Source organism: Plecotus auritus (assembly GCF_963455305.1).
Source record: "Plecotus auritus genome assembly, chromosome: 9".
Taxonomy (NCBI): Eukaryota; Metazoa; Chordata; class Mammalia; order Chiroptera; family Vespertilionidae; genus Plecotus; species Plecotus auritus.
In genome coordinates, this window is record NC_137783.1 from 52865796 (window position 1) to 52881675 (window position 15880).

At 39.3% G+C, this 15880-nt stretch overlaps 1 protein-coding gene across 2 annotated transcripts; it reads right to left on the reverse strand.

Annotated features, from left to right (window-relative positions):
- Positions 1–2051: 2051 nt before the first annotated feature.
- Positions 2052–14387, reverse strand: DYDC1 (DPY30 domain containing 1; the record flags this gene model as incomplete). Of its 2 annotated transcripts, none has more annotated exons than XM_080640229.1 (6): positions 2052–2081; positions 2537–2649; positions 3130–3169; positions 8178–8267; positions 13696–13797; positions 14241–14387. In XM_080640229.1, 6 exons carry the CDS (start codon positions 14385–14387, stop codon positions 2052–2054), a joined length of 522 nt encoding a protein of 173 aa, XP_080496355.1. The 2 variants fall into 2 exon arrangements, with proteins under 2 accessions (XP_080496355.1, XP_080496354.1); XM_080640228.1 differs by having other exon boundaries at positions 2537–2656; positions 3113–3169.
- Between the last annotated feature and the right edge of the window lie 1493 nt (positions 14388–15880).

Genomic DNA, 15880 nt, shown 5'->3' on the forward strand with positions numbered 1-15880 from the left:
TGTTCATTGAGTGAATTTCCACTGCAGTGGACCAGTGTAGACAGTGGGTGGTGACCAGAGGGGCCTTCCTATTGGGCTGGCTCATGGAGAACCTCCGGATCTTTGCATAATCCTCAAGTTGGGGAAAAGCAAACAGTTTTATAATTCTCACATTGGAGAACCCTTGTAATGACCAAGAATAAATCTCCCATTAGCCTTGCAGGATGAGTAAATTAATCTCCTTAAAATTAAGCATGATGCTTTCTTTATTCTCAGCTCTTTTTTTTTTCAGAGAAACAAAAACCGTGGGAATTAAAGAATAAAAAAAATGGTTACCTCTGTTCTTACTCCCTAGCCTGAGAAACTTAATATTATTAGTAGCTCCACACTCCTTATGCATCCCCTCACCCTAGAGGGAACCATTATTCTGAATTTTGTGTTAATGATTTTTTGAGCACATAAATGTATCCCCAGGCAAAATATTTAGCTTTCCCGTATTTTTTCACTTTTTATAAATAGAATAACAGAGTAACTATTTTTTCCTATTCAGCTTTCTCTTTTTGAGGTTCAATCATGATACTGCTGCTGGTATGAATGTAGCACTGTTTAATTATCCACACGTCTGTTAATAAAGACTTAGATGATTGGCAGGCATTGGCTATTGGCAACAATGCTCCTATGAATATTTCCTAGGTGTCTTTCCATGCACACATGTAAGAGTTTCTCCAGATTGTACAGTCGAATGTGTTCATGATCAACATTTCTAGGTAATACCTAACTCCTTTCCAAACTGGTTTTATTGATTCATACCCCTGAATGTATGTGAACTCCCACGCACCTACCTCCTTAGAAGATTTGAGATGTCAGACTTTAACCCGAAAGAAAAAAAGGAGCCTCTTCCTGGCATTTGCTTCCATGCCTACACCCTTAAGGGACAGAAAGACTCATACTGCAGATCTGGGAGATTTCTATACAGGAAGCAACATGCTCCCTAAAGTTCAAGGCTAGACCTGAAGTTCCCAAGGGGCCGGGAGTGCAGGGAGGGTCCACAGGCCACCCACCCATCCAGGAGGCACCCCGCATGGACTGTATCTGGTGCAGTCGCCCCTGGTTGTTGCAGAAGAAATGATGCTTCTCTGTGTCCTTACCTATCCTAGCCCCATCATGGAGCTTGGGGTCAGTGGTACTACGAAGCATCACTTCTGAGCGAACTGGGGAAGTCTTTGCAGTTCGCTCCCAGGAGGAAATGCCACATCAAAGCCTGCTGGATCTTCCTGAGCCGCACACAGGGCAGCCCCTTCCTCTTTTCATGGTGACTTTCCTCTCAGGCAACCTCTACCTCACATTCTTTCAGTTTCTCTCTCATTTGTGCCTTTTGGTTGTTTGGGGGATTTATCCTGTTCTCTCAATGGAATCATATGAATAACGAGTTGCATAGCGGCTCCAAAGCAGTTTTAAATATGATTGCTGACATGTACACATAAGAAACTGTCTGACATTGAAATTGGGACTCAAAAGAACTGTTGGCCCAGAAAGAAACTCACTACAGACTGATTCATTTGCTTCTCAGCATAACCATTATTGCTTGTCTCATTTTCGGTTCTTATAAGTGTATTTCTAGTGTCACATGATCTCACTCATCTGGGGGAAATAATGAACAACATAAACTGATGAACAAAAACAGACCCGGAGACAGGGAAGCATTGATCAGACTGTCAAACCTCAGAGGGAAGGTAGGGGAGGGTGGGGGTACAGGGTGAGAGATCAACCAAAGGACTTGTATGCATGCATATAAGCCTAACCAGTGGTCACAGACAACAGGGGGTTGGGGGCATGCATGGGGAGGGGTTTGGAATGGGAATGGGGGGACGAGGACAAATATGTGATACCTTAATCAATAAAGAAATTTAAAAAAACACACAACAAAGCAGTTTTAAGAACACCATTTATAAAGCCGGCTTGGGGGGGCGGTGAGCAGAGTTCAAGTTTGAGAGCAAAAACTACAGTTGGATACTTCGTATTTTGCAACTTGAAACAAGCAGAAAAATGTATTACTCTTAGCTTGGTTGATTCTACAAATCTTGATCAATGTTTAATGCGACCTAAAAGCAAAATAAAAATATGCTTTAATACAAGTAGAACAGCAAAAGTATATGAGTCAAAGAAAATGGAGTGTAGATTTCTATGTGACTATGTAAATGAAGCTTTTTCATAATTTCAAATTATTTCAAATAAAATCTAAATTCACCATAACTGTGCACAGAGGGCTCACTGCTACCTCAGCACGAGCTTCCAGTTACTGCCCCCCCCCATACCCCCAGGGCTGACACCTCTGGAAGGAGCCAGACGCGTGCCCACCCTCGCCTGGTGGCCAGCTGCACACGTTCACAAAAGGGCAGAGGGCCAAGTAGGGGTACAGTCTGTACCTATTAGGGAACTGGTTTTCTTTTTATGGAGCAAAAGACCGATTTGCCAACCAATCCTGGTCTCACGTGCACAAGGCTTCCCACAGTGAAAAAATCTGGCTTTCACCAAACTGTCCTGTAAGGATACTTACATCCGATAGGACTGGCTCATCAAGTTCTTCCACTCGGCTCAAGTTAGGTGCCCCATAGCGGTCACTGATCTCCGCTAGCGTCTTGGCTGCTGCTTCTGCTGCTGCTGCTGCTGCTGCATCCTGCAACCAAAAATTCATTTTTACTTTAAAAGGGTTTCAATATGAGTACATCTGGGCAGAAACTTCTGAATTACATCAAAATTCAGCATTGTTAATTTGTGGGATGAACCAATATCTGTTAATGACAAGAGAATTCTAGAAATAAACGCTAAACTTGCGTAAAAATATATTCAGAAATTTCAAATATGTCACTGTAAGTAATCACGTGGTCAATATCTCACATTATTCTGGTTTTTAAAAACACAAACTGAATGTCCAATTTTTATCCACTTTGAGATTTTGCTTTAAAATTTAAGCACACCATATCTGTGGCTTGTTATTACTAGAATTTATATCTGGCCTATCAATTTTGATAATCTCCTTATTAAAAATTTAGCTACTAATGCATCAAAATTAAGCTTTAAATTCCGGGATACTCATTTATTTCACAGAACATAGAATAACTTTTTTTCTCACCTCTGAAAGTGAACCACCTTCACCCTTAGCTATATTTTCCATATTCATTCTCATCTCCTATAATACATAAAAAAGGGAAAATACTTTGAATATGCTTTTCATTTTGGTTACATGTTTACTTTTCAAGCATTTTTACTTTTACAAAATGCCATGATCAATTTAACAGTGAAAATGGTATCACTCTTAAAGAAGTGATTTGAACACAATTAATACAAAACTGCCAATCAGTCTCATTTAATACTCTACACTAATAGAAGATGACCATGTTTTTGTTTATAATTAAATACAATTTTTAAAAAATAAAATGGGCTGAGCATCAAGCCTGAAGCCAGATTATTAGCAAATATAAAAAGTGACAAAACCAAAAATGTAATAAGCTCTTAGGAGATTTTAGAGAGAACTAGACGTTAAGTAGAATTGTACACATAGTAAGAAAGAGGTGAATATTTCTGAAGGAATTAATGTGGCCCAAGTCACTATCCAAGGTGAGAATCCTCTTATAGCCCCGAGCAATGCGCTCTGTAGTGCTCTGAACACATGGGCGGCCCTGTTCTGAATGTGAAAACCCGCTTCTACCCAACCAAGCCTTGCTATGGCCTCTTTGTATTCTAAGGCAGCAGGGTGACCCAGCTGATCCTGAGCTAATTCATTTTGGCTGTTCAAAGATCATCAATCTCATGACCTGCAATTATAGGGGACACACCTGGTATATTTCTTAAGGCCATTCCATCCTCCTGTAACACCTTAGCCCACCATGTGGCTGTAGTGGGCAAGTCCATGTTCTCATAGGACCCTGCCCCCAGCCAGAAGATGAATACCTGACACAAATCAAGTCAGTCAGACTCCTTTCCCAAGATGCTTTTCTTAACTGAAACCAAAAAAGGAATCCACTCTTCTGAGATGGTAGGAGCCACAACATAGTGAGACCTGAGAGCCTTTAAGGACCAGGTGCCTCCCCCACGTGCAGCAAACCAGGCCAGTGAGAGAGACTGAAGCCGAGGGCCAGAGAACAGCAGAAGTGAGAACCCAGGTAGCATGTGATTCTTGGGCTCCCAAGGGTCCGGAAGGCCCAATTGTACCAGAGCCCCTCACAGTTCAGTTGTAAAATCCTTTCTACAACCCAGGATCCTTCCAATAAATTTCCTTTTGCAAATGATAGTTTAAGTTGTATCTCTGCAGCCACCAGAAGGCCAGGGCAAACAGACAAAAGGACTCATCTCTGAGCAATGGGTAAGGCAGGGATGCTTTGCATGAGAGAGGTAAGGGGTGATAAGCAGTAGAAATATGGATTACTGAAGTTATTGTGGCTCTAGTCACAAGGTCTGACGATGCCCGCAGATAGTAAATAATGAGTGCAACCCTTATGGAGCCACAAGACAGATTGGAAACCCTCTTATAAATCATAGACTTTCAGTAAGTCAAATACACTGAGTCGCCAGATTATTATGATCTCTGAACGCATAATAATCTGGCTGCTCAGTGTATATCCTATATAATAAAAGGCTAATATGCAAATTGTCCCCTCGACCAGGAGTTCGACCAGCAGGCAGGCTGGCCAACCGCCCATGTCCCCTCCCCCTGGCCAGGCTGGCCGGACCCCACTCAGTACACACACACACACACACACACACACACACACACACACACACACTCTGAGTGGCCAGATTATTATGCATTCAGAGATCATAATAATCTGGCCACTCAGTGTATAGTGTGAACCCTGAGAAAAAAGACATCTAGTAAGAAGGGCTTCTGGTGGCTAACGGGGCTCAAATTTTAAAAACAGAGCCTAGAAGCCATTCCTGCACAGGGGCCTCTCATGCAAACTGCACTTCATGAAACTCGTGCTGAACTGTGTGCCTCTGCACTGAGCTGCCTACCTGCACTGTGTTCCTGCCATCTGAGCCAGCCCTTATAAAAGTTTCCTGGAATTTTATTTCAACCAATAGGACTAAGGTTTTCCCTATGCCATGGAGCAGTGCAGCCCCAACCAATCAGAGAAACTTTATTCTAAGCAGTCAGGACAGAGCCTTTTGGATCAATCAAACTATGAGGATTTGGAGTCCTCATTTGAATGAGGACAGTTCAATCAGGGACCAGGGGCGAGGACTTCTGTCTGTATAAGCCAGCTCCCCTCTGTCTTGGAAAGCCTTTCCACCCATGCATCTCTGTGGCTGAGCTGAAACTCTGAAAGATGTATGCCAGAGCAGAGTGAAGCAGACCGATGCACAGCTGTCTAGCTAAAGAGGTGCCTGGCCCCACACCTGTTCTAAAGCTGTGCAGTTTTCACATCCATGCAGAGTCACAATTGAGCTGTTTTGCACTGAATAAACTTTCCTTCTTCACTGCAACCCAAATTGGGGATTCTTGTTGGTATTGAATTGCAGCAAATGACCATTGGTTGACAATAGCAATCAGGGCATCTTGATAAAAATACTTTCAATTCTCTTATCATTTTGATCACTGTCTTCTTGATATTCTTTTTTTACTTCTTTCATGTGTTTTTAAAGATTTTTTAATTGATTTTCAGAGAGGAAGTAAGAGGGAGGGAGAGAAAAACACTGATATGAGAGAAGAACATCAATCGGCTGCCTCCTGCATACACTCTACCAGGGATCAAGTCCGCAACCCATGAATGTGCCCTGACTGGGAATCGAACCAGCAGCCTTTCAGTGCACTGGGCGATGCCCAAGCAACTGAGCCACACTGGCCAGTGTTGATGCAAATGAAAATCTAGTTGGTGCCACTCCAGCCAGTGTGGCCACATGGGAGACATCTTGGAGTAGGGAAGCATTTCTGTGACTTACAAAATTGCACCTGCCAACCACCATTAGTTTAGTTTCACTGCACACCCCCCACCAGATAACTTCTCTCACACTAACTTATACTTAGAGTCCTCTGATTCAAAAGCCCTTTTCTTTGCTCCTTGAAAAAAAGTTTTTTTTTAATTGGTTTCTTTTTAAATATAGATTTTATTGATTTCAGAGAAGAAAGGAGAGAGAGAGAAAGATAGAAACATCAATGATGAGAGAGAATCATTGATTGGCTACCTCCTGCATGCCCCCTACTGGAAATGCTGCAACCCAGACATGTGCCCTGACAGGAAATGGAACCATGACCTCCTGGTTCATAGGTTCAACGCTCAACCACTGAGCCACGCTGGCCAGGCTGAAAAAAAGTACTTAATCATCAAATTAAAAATATTAGCAATGGTGGAGATAGGTTAAGAGATTTAAACTGCAATAGGTTCATATTTAGCACTTAAAATATCATTTCAGCAATATCATCAATATATAAGTTATGAACTAGAATTGTTTTTATTATTCAATGTAACTGTACTAGTAAATGATAGCCTTGCTGAGGAGAGTAACCTTGGTTGTAGGTCCTTGCTTTTCATCACTTTGAGTATTTCCTGCCAATCCCTTCTGGCCTACAAAGTTTCTGTTGAGAAGTCAGCTGACAGTCTTATGGAAACTAACTGCCTTATAGGTAACTAACTACTTTTCTCTTGCTGCTTTTAAGATTCTCTCTTTGTCTTGAACCTTTGGCATTTTCATTATGATGTGTCTTGGTGTGGGCCACTTTGGGTTCATCTTGTTTGGGATTCTGTGCTTCCTGGACTTGTATGTCTATTCCCTTTACCAGATTAGGAAAGTTTTTAGTCCTTATTTTTTCAAATGGGTTTTCAATCCTTTGCTCTCTCTCTTCTCTTCTGGTACCCATATGATACAAATGTTATGCTTGATGTTATCCAGAGGCCCCTTAAACTATCCTCACTTTTGTTTCTTTTGATGTTTTGATTGGTAAAATTATGCTTTACTTGATTTTTAAATTTTCAGTTTGATTATTGACTTTACTTGAAGAAAATTACCTTGAAAAATCTAAATTAAAATACTGAAAGTATTTTTAAAAGACAATCAGTTTGAATATGTTGAAAGAATTGATAATGTTTCATTAATATATTAAAAGACAAAACCCACAAAACATGAATTTTAAAAGTGCATTTAACTAAAATAAAAATTAAGTCCTGGCCAGTGTTGTTAAGTGGTTAGAGGGCAGGCTCGATTCTTGGTCGAGGGCACATACCTGACTTGTAGGTTTGATCCATGGCCCAGTCTGGGACACATGTGTGTGTGCACATGCATATCGGTGTGCCCTATTATACTCAAACTAAGCATCAGCATTTATATATTTTAAAATTATGTATAAGGCTTTGAATTTACCCTTTTAAAAACTCATCTTTTTTGTATTCAATTCACTGTCCAACTTTTTAAAACTTGTTTTAAGTAATGATGCTCTCATCTAAGCTGCTAATATACATATTCTATAAAACCTGCTTCTGGGTGTGTTTTTTATTATGGAATAGAAGAGTAACATTTACATAACAGATATGGGCTATAAGTTTACAATATGAAATACCCAGTTGAAAAGTATAACTCAGTCACTCGGAAGTGTGGTCTCTATGACACATACTTTGGGGATACCAGGAAACACTGGCCAAACTAGAGGTTTAACATTTGTTATGAACACAGTAACCAGAGCTGAACTTTTTTATTTAAGCTACTGCATAGTTTATTTACTAAAAGACATGAAAAAATCCATAGTAATAGCATTTAAATGTAAATTATTATTGATACTACATCTAACATAAAGAAAAGAGATACATTACTATGTCAGAGTTCAGTATATTCTCAATATTACAAAGAGCTTGACCTTCAACATCAACCACTATAATTAGAAACAACCAACTCTTAACTAATGTTGATATCTCTAATACAATATTATTAATATCACTATTATAAAACAGCTCACAAAGCAGTTTTGCACACACAATCTTATTTGATCTTAAAACTATCCAGTAAGATATTGCTAATAATAATATACTGTTATCTCTATTTTTCCAAAAGGTAAACTGAGATTCAGAAGGTTCTAAGACTTGCTTAAGTCACACAGCTGTGTGGCAGGTCTTTAGACTATGAATCCCATGATACAGCATCGAGAAAAAACAGCTTGAGGATTCTAAGAGGTTTTAAATAAAACAGACAATTATAAAACTTCAAATTACCTTCTCTAATTGTTCTTGAACTCTCTGTAGTTCTATTCTCTGCCTCTCTTTCTCTTGCATTTCTAACTCCAGCTGTAAGGCCAGCTGTTGCTGAATATTCAGAAAAAAAATTAAGTCATGTTAGAATCAAATCAATTGCAGGGAATTAACTCTATCACTCTGAAATGTCCCAGGATAATTAAGTTTACACCCACCTAAATTTCAAAAACTTAGAAAAATAAATTATCACAGCCACCTAATACTTTGGTTTTTACAAATATTTCCTGAAATATAAAATAAAAGAGGGAGCTTCCTTAATTGCTAATTTAGAAAATTAATATGTACAAAATCAAGTCATTTTCTCTGTTTTTTTTGAAGCAACAGATGAGATTCCAGTAATTTTTTCAGGTAAAATCTTGTTAAGCATAGCTGGATGGCTCTTCAAACAACCAAAACTTGGTTGCAGAGGTAGATGAGAAACTCCTAAGTATACTATCTGAAACCATTGATAACTAGCAATATATTTGGTCCCAACTCAACATATATGCCATATTAGCATAGGGTCAGCAAACTAAATTGTGTGGGCCAAATCTGACCCAATTCCTGTGTTCGCACAGCCCTAAAGCTAAGAACGGTTTGTATATTTTTAAATGGATGAAAAATATGAAATAAAAATAATAAAAATCACGTGAAGTTCAGATTTCAGTGTCTCTAGATGAAGTGTGATTGAGACACTGCCTTGGTCACTCCCTTGACTACTTGCTTTTGCACAACAGCACAGTTGAGCAACGGAGACCATAGGTGGTGCTCTCATCACTTTGCATCGCTGCTCAGCACACTACAGCTCACAGTCTCTTGATTATACCTCAACAGTTTTGCAGGGCCACGGTCTCACTTAGTGCAATATTTATTTTTAATCAGTGTAAAGACAGGAAGTGAATTTTAAATGTTGTCCTTTTAAGACAGAGTAGAGGATGGATTATTTAATTATCAAATTAAATGACAAAGGATCGTGCTGGTTTTGTTTTGTTGTTTTTTTTTAAGTAGATTTTTATTGATTTTTGAGAAGAAGGGAGAGGGAGAGAGAGAGATAGAAACATCAATGATGAGAGAGAATCATTGATTGCCTGCCTCCTGCACGCACCACACTGGAGATCGAGCCCCCAACCCGGTCACGTGCCCTTGACCGGAATCAAACCCGGGACTCTTCAGTCTGCAGGCTAACGCTCTATCCACTGAACCAAACCAGCTAGGGCAAGGATGGTGTTTTTTTAAGTAGTGGACACTATACTAAAAGAATACAGTAAGTATCAATATTACCAGGTTAAGCACTCATCACAATATTATCAACTCACACAAGAGCAAAGGTTAGAAATATTTTAAAAGTTAAGACAATTATTTCATCACAACAGAATTTCTTTACAAAATTAAAAATGAAAATGAGGCTGCAATAAAAATAAGTTTCTAAGTGGCCCATTTGTTAGTCAAGCAAAGAAACATATTTTCCAAGCGATATTTAATTACAACATGCTTGATTTCAGTGTCCAGAAAAACAAGCTTGCTTAACATTTTTAGCCTTTGGGCGAGAGCAGTTGCTCACAGAGCTGGTGACACGGGGAGCAACATCGATAGTCAATTGAACACAATGGTTCTGAGTGGTTGTCCTTAGCTCTTGATGAGCAGACAAATGTTCCCAGCGCTGCTCAGTTGTTGTTTATTCAAGGAGTCAGTGCTGAGTTCGAAGTGACTGAAAAATCAGCCACTGTGAATCGTTTTCATGGGACAACTACAAGCAATAATTTCTTCATAGAAGTTGAGAAACATTAATTCAGTACAACCAGAAGTGAAATCTGCTAAGATGTGTTACAACAAATGATGATAAAAATACGTGTGGAACAGAAAAAGGCTTAGTTGGACAAATTTACAAATCTTGTGAAAATAGTGTTTAAAGCCTATGAGAATTCACTGTATTATTCAACAGCAGCTACTATGCAGAAAATACTTGAATCTATTGTTATATTGTAAATCAGCAAGAAGAACAGGGGACGCCTTATTAAGCCAAATTTGTAGTCTTTTATTACGCCAGCGGGCTCAGAGGAATATTGTTTCCAGAGTCTAAGCAGAAACATGGAGGAAGCTTTCCCGTTTTATATTCTCCCAGTTCTTTGTCTCCCAAATATGGGATTATACTTCTGGACCTTTTGCGGGCTTTGCTTGTAACCTGAGCTTGTAACTTGAGCATAGTACATTTCAGATAACTGGAGCATGGGAGTAGCCAGGGATAGCAGCAGAGCTGCTTGCAAGGTCAGATAGTTGAGCTTATTTTCCCCATTATTCAAGTGAGCAAGGGTGTTTTACAGAAGCCAAGAATAGCAGGGTTAAAATTTCAAACAGCAGTTTTTACAAAATAGAAGAAACATGAACAAGATGGCCTATGCTTCACTATCATGCGTATTGAGCCAGTAATGTCAACAGTGTCCTACATTCACTCTTATGAACATCATCATCAGTTCTGTGAATTTTTGTCAGAAACAGAAGCTGAATAAATCTTAACTCTCCCTACCACACCAGTTTCCTGGCTTAACAGTGGGAATGCTTTACTATAAATTTTTACTATAAAAGTTCCAAGATGAAACATTTTCTGAATGAGAAGAACCATTCTTAACCACTATTATCAAAAATTAAATGGCTCTGGCCATTAGCTTTTTGCTGCAGACTTAATAATGTTTTTTAATAAATTCAACTTAAATTTTAAGGCAAAATGGTACTTATATGTAAAACTTCCATTGCAGAAAAATCATTTCAACAATTAATGTGTGACTCCCAATGTCAAGCTGCTTTAATATACTTCCAGTGCTGCCCAAAACAAAACCAACAAAACAAGGAACTAGGCCTCCATTCCCACACAAAGGTATATATTTTCCAAGCGCAAACTGTAGCTCCAGAGTGTTTGTAGGCCACGATGTAAGTAAAAAGGAAATTTCCATATTTCAAAACCCATTTAACTGTGTAATGAGAAGCTCTTACCTTCAACTGGAAGTGATTAATCTACAAGACAATGAGATGCTAAAAGGCAAATATCAAGAGAATTCTACAAATGCCTTCCAAGAGATGAATATGCTCAAAATTACATGTACATGGATTGATATCAATATTTGGCAGGGCTTATGTGTGAAAAAATACTTTCAAAGATAAATACATAAAATCTCATTTCAGATTAGCACTAACAGATAAACATTTTCTATCAACTTTGATGATAGGAAACATTAACTTTGAACTCCAACTAAACAAAATGTTATCTTTATCAAAAGAATTTAATTCTTCTCAGTAGTAAGCTTATATTACAAAAAAATTCTATTCAAATATTATTATTTATTTCATCAATAAAACATTTGTGGAAATTTGTTTTCTCGCTTGCTATATCTACATAATACACCATACTACCTACATAATATCTTCAATTTTGCCTCGCAGTGGTTCTCAACCTTTCTAATGCCGCAACCCTTTAATACAGTTCCTCATGTTGTGGTGACCCCCAACCATAAAATTATTTTCGTTGCTACTTCATAACTGTAATTTTGCTACTGTTAATGAATCGTAATGTAAATATCTGTGTTTTCTGATGGTCTTAGGCGACCCTGCTAGCGGTTCTCAACCTGTGGGTCACAAACTGGGAGAACATAAAACGGGAAAGCTTCCTCCATGTTTCTGCTTAGACTCTGGAAACAATATTCCTCTGAGCCCGCTGGCGTAATAAAAGACTACAAATTTGGCTTAATAAGGCGTCCCCTGTTCTTCTTGCTGATTTACAATATAACAATAGATTCAAGTATTTTCTGCATAGTAGCTGCTGTTGAATAATACAATGAATTCTCACAGGCTTTAAACACTATTTTCACAAGATTTGTAAATTTGTCCAACTAAGCCTTTTTCTGTTCCACACGTATTTTTATCATCATTTGTTGTAACACATCTTAGCAGATTTCACTTCTGGTTGTACTGAATTAATGTTTCTCAACTTCTATGAAGAAATTATTGCTTGTAGTTGTCCCATGAAAACGATTCACAGTGGCTGATTTTTCAGTCACTTCAAACTCAGCACTGACTCCTTGAATAAACAACTGAGCAGCGCTGGGAACATTTGTCTACTCATCAAGAGCTAAGGACAACCACTCAGAACCATTGTGTTCAATTGACTATCGATGTCGCTCCCAAATACACACCCAAATACTAGTAATTGACTTCTTTCCCTTTTTAAATGCATAGACCTGAGTTAAGACTCTAGAGCAGGGGTGGGCAAACTTTTTGACTCGAGGGCCACAATGGGTTCTTAAACTGGACCGGAGGGCCAGAACAAAAGCATGGATGGAGTGTTTGTGTGAACTAATATAAATTCAAAGTAAAGGAGCGGAGGGGAGAGCAAGAGAACCGGATAGAACAGCCAGATCCGGCCCGGGGGCCATAGTTTGCCCACGGCTGCTCTAGAGTTAAGTATTATAAGGTAGAACTATAGGGGTGACTTAAGTTTAGTTGAGAGCCTCTCCATAAATTAAATTAGTCCAGACACCACTCTGGAACTTTCCCCTGTCTAGGTAATACTGACCCATCCTCCAACCATTCTCTTACCAGCATCTCCAGTTCCCCAATCCTGCTACCCCAACCTGCTTCAGTCAAAAGGTCTCCTACGTGCAGAAAATCACGTAACCACAAAGTCAAATCAGGTGGAAACTATAAATGCTTGGTCTCCAACAATATCAGGGTACTCGAAGCTACCAAGTAATGCCAAGTTTCCCTGATCAACTCTCTGTGACTCTCCAAAGCCACCAGTTCAAACCCTTCACCACTCTCCTCCACCTGCTTTACCACCTCATTCTTGAAAGATGATCATGGTCCCCACTTCATAAAGCAGAAAGTTATACAGAAACTGCTTTCAACGTTGTGCCACAAAACCGATACACCCACATGTACTACGCCATCCTCTCCTCTTTCCTTGAATCAAGGGATCAAAGAAGTGCCCTTCAACCTGCCTAACCTATGTTCCAGGCTCTATTTCCTTTTTTTCTCCATGGAAAGCTGACTCTAGAAATCATCTCCTCTATTTCTTATCAACCACTCCCCTTCCACTATGTTCCTTTAAAAATAAAAAGAAAAAGGGAAAAATAAAATTTTCCCTGAAAATCTGCTCGAAAGCATTACCGACACTTCTCCTCCCCGCTGCTATACCCACCCCACCCACACTGCTCCCACCGAAGTCCCACTAGTGGCCTTGAGTGAGCACTTTGCAGTCTTGCACCTACTCATCCAGCCTAAGCATGGAGGGCTCACTGAGACACTCTCCCCTTGGCTTCCGTGAGAGCATGCTCTCTGGCTTTCCCTCTGCCTCACTGCTGCTTCTCCAGCAAAGACACCGCATGCACAGAGATGAAGATATAAGAAAACCATATGTAAGAAACCAGAGATGGGGAGTCTTTCAGCATGTGGGTTGCACCGAGGCTGACACGGCTAGTTCCATGGCCTCTGGCTCTTTCCCTTGACTCACCTGCTGAAACATGAGCTCCTCTGCTTTGAGCCTCTCCAGCCGCTCCTGCTCCAGCCGGGCTAGTTCTCTTTCATGCTTCAGGTCGGCTATTTCCTTTTGTCTCTAGCATTGTTTAAAAACAGCATCACATGACTAATTAACACAACTTGCAAAAACAATTTGGGAAGTATCTTAATCACCAACAGTTGGGAAAGGATTAAGTAAAGTATAGTCTATTTGAAAACTGTATAATAATTTGGGAAAATATGTGTTTTATTTGAATAACGAGCACAGAATTAAAATTATACATTGAGTATGATCATAATTGTGTACAATAATCTATAGACAAATGTTTAGAAAAAAGACTAGAAGAAATACTTAAAAATATAAATAGTGGTCTTCTTTGGGAATTTTCTTCTTTCTACTTTTCATGTTGTCCAAGTTTTTGTGAACTAAACACACTATTTTTATAATAGAAAACAATAATAATGAACTCTTTTAGAAAGCAGACGAATGGGACCAATCATTTTACTCTTCTACATTTCTAAAAGAAGATCCATGCTTACCAGTTCCTCCATGGTCACATTTTCCTTATACTTATAAATCCACAATGCTAGATATTCTATCGGATCCACTGGGCGATGTTTTGCCACTTCTGCAAGACCTTGAGTTAGACATTTCCCAAGGTGCTTTTGAAGATATGTTGACTCCATTTCTAACTCCGAACTTCTAAAAGATGTTTTTGCATTAATGCATGAAATTTTCAATTAAGGCACAATAAAAGTAGAGTCCAGTGAGGCCAACAAAGCATTACATTCTGTCACCAGTCATGGGCACCTCACATCATGAGGACACAAGCAAGCTGGCCCCTGGAACCTTCTAATGGTTTCCAAAAAAAGACTCCACAGAAGTCACTACAACTAAAATAGTTTCAAAATCCAGAAGAGCCCTCAAGTCCAAGAGCAGAAGAGGGATACTGTTATTATTGATTGTGAGAGGACTATATGCCACACAATGCATGTCTCACCTAATCCTCACAACATACCTGAAAAATGGATGTCATTTTTCAGATGAGGAATCCCAGGCACAAAAGCAGAGTGAACAGTCTAGGATCACACAGGTGGCACATGGGAGAGGTGGGATTCATACCCAACTCCTGATTCCAGAGTCGTGACCCCAATGTCTGTACTAACATGTTCCTCCCAAGCCATGGGAATCATTTTTAGAAAACATCACAACAGTCCACCTCAAAAAAAAAAAGAGTTCATGAATCGCCAAGTCCAAAGAATAAAAATAAATTAAACTTTCAAAGAATACCATATGAGGCTCCTGACACTTTCAAAGCTCGTCTCCAGACAACTCTTCTGCTCCAACATACCCTGGGCTCTAGCTACATTGAACATCCTGCCATTCTGCTGATCACATCCTGCACATTTCCATCTCCACGACTTTTGTACACGACGATGCCTCCCTGTCCCTCAGCTTGGAAAGTATCTCCTCACCTGCAAGATATAGATCATCTCTCTTTCCCTGAGCTTTCCCAGCAATGCACAGACATTCCTCCTTCCCCAAGCAGATCACATGGCACTTGTCACACGGAGAATTGTCTGTATGTACATGTGCCTGTCCTCCCATCAAATGACAAGCTCCTCCAGTTCCTGCAGGAGTGTTTGAATCACAGGCTGACACAGCTGGTTCTCCATTGTGGCAGAAGAATGAGTTCTCTGCTCTCCCAGTCTATCAGTTATGAAGATGGACAGGAATAACCTTAAACCAGATACTTTTAAAAGAAAGAAATGTAGCAACCATTATAGCTCAGATGCTATGAAAAAACTGATCACCCTCAAATTATCCTTATGGAATCCAGACTCTGCTAGATATATATAAAATATTATTTTTCAATTATAGTTGACCTTCAGTATTATTTTATATTAGTTTCAGGTGTACTGCATAATGGTTAGACAATTATATAATTTACAAAGTGATCCCCCAGTGACTCTAGTACCCATCTGGCACCATACATAGTTATTAAATATTATTGACTGTACTCCCCATGATGTACTTTGCACTCCTGTGACTATTTTGTAATTACTAATTTGTACTTCTGGATTCCTTCAACCCCTCCCATCTGGCATATCTATATTTATCTATATACATAGATATATACATCTATAGTTATCTATATCTATATCTATATCTATACATA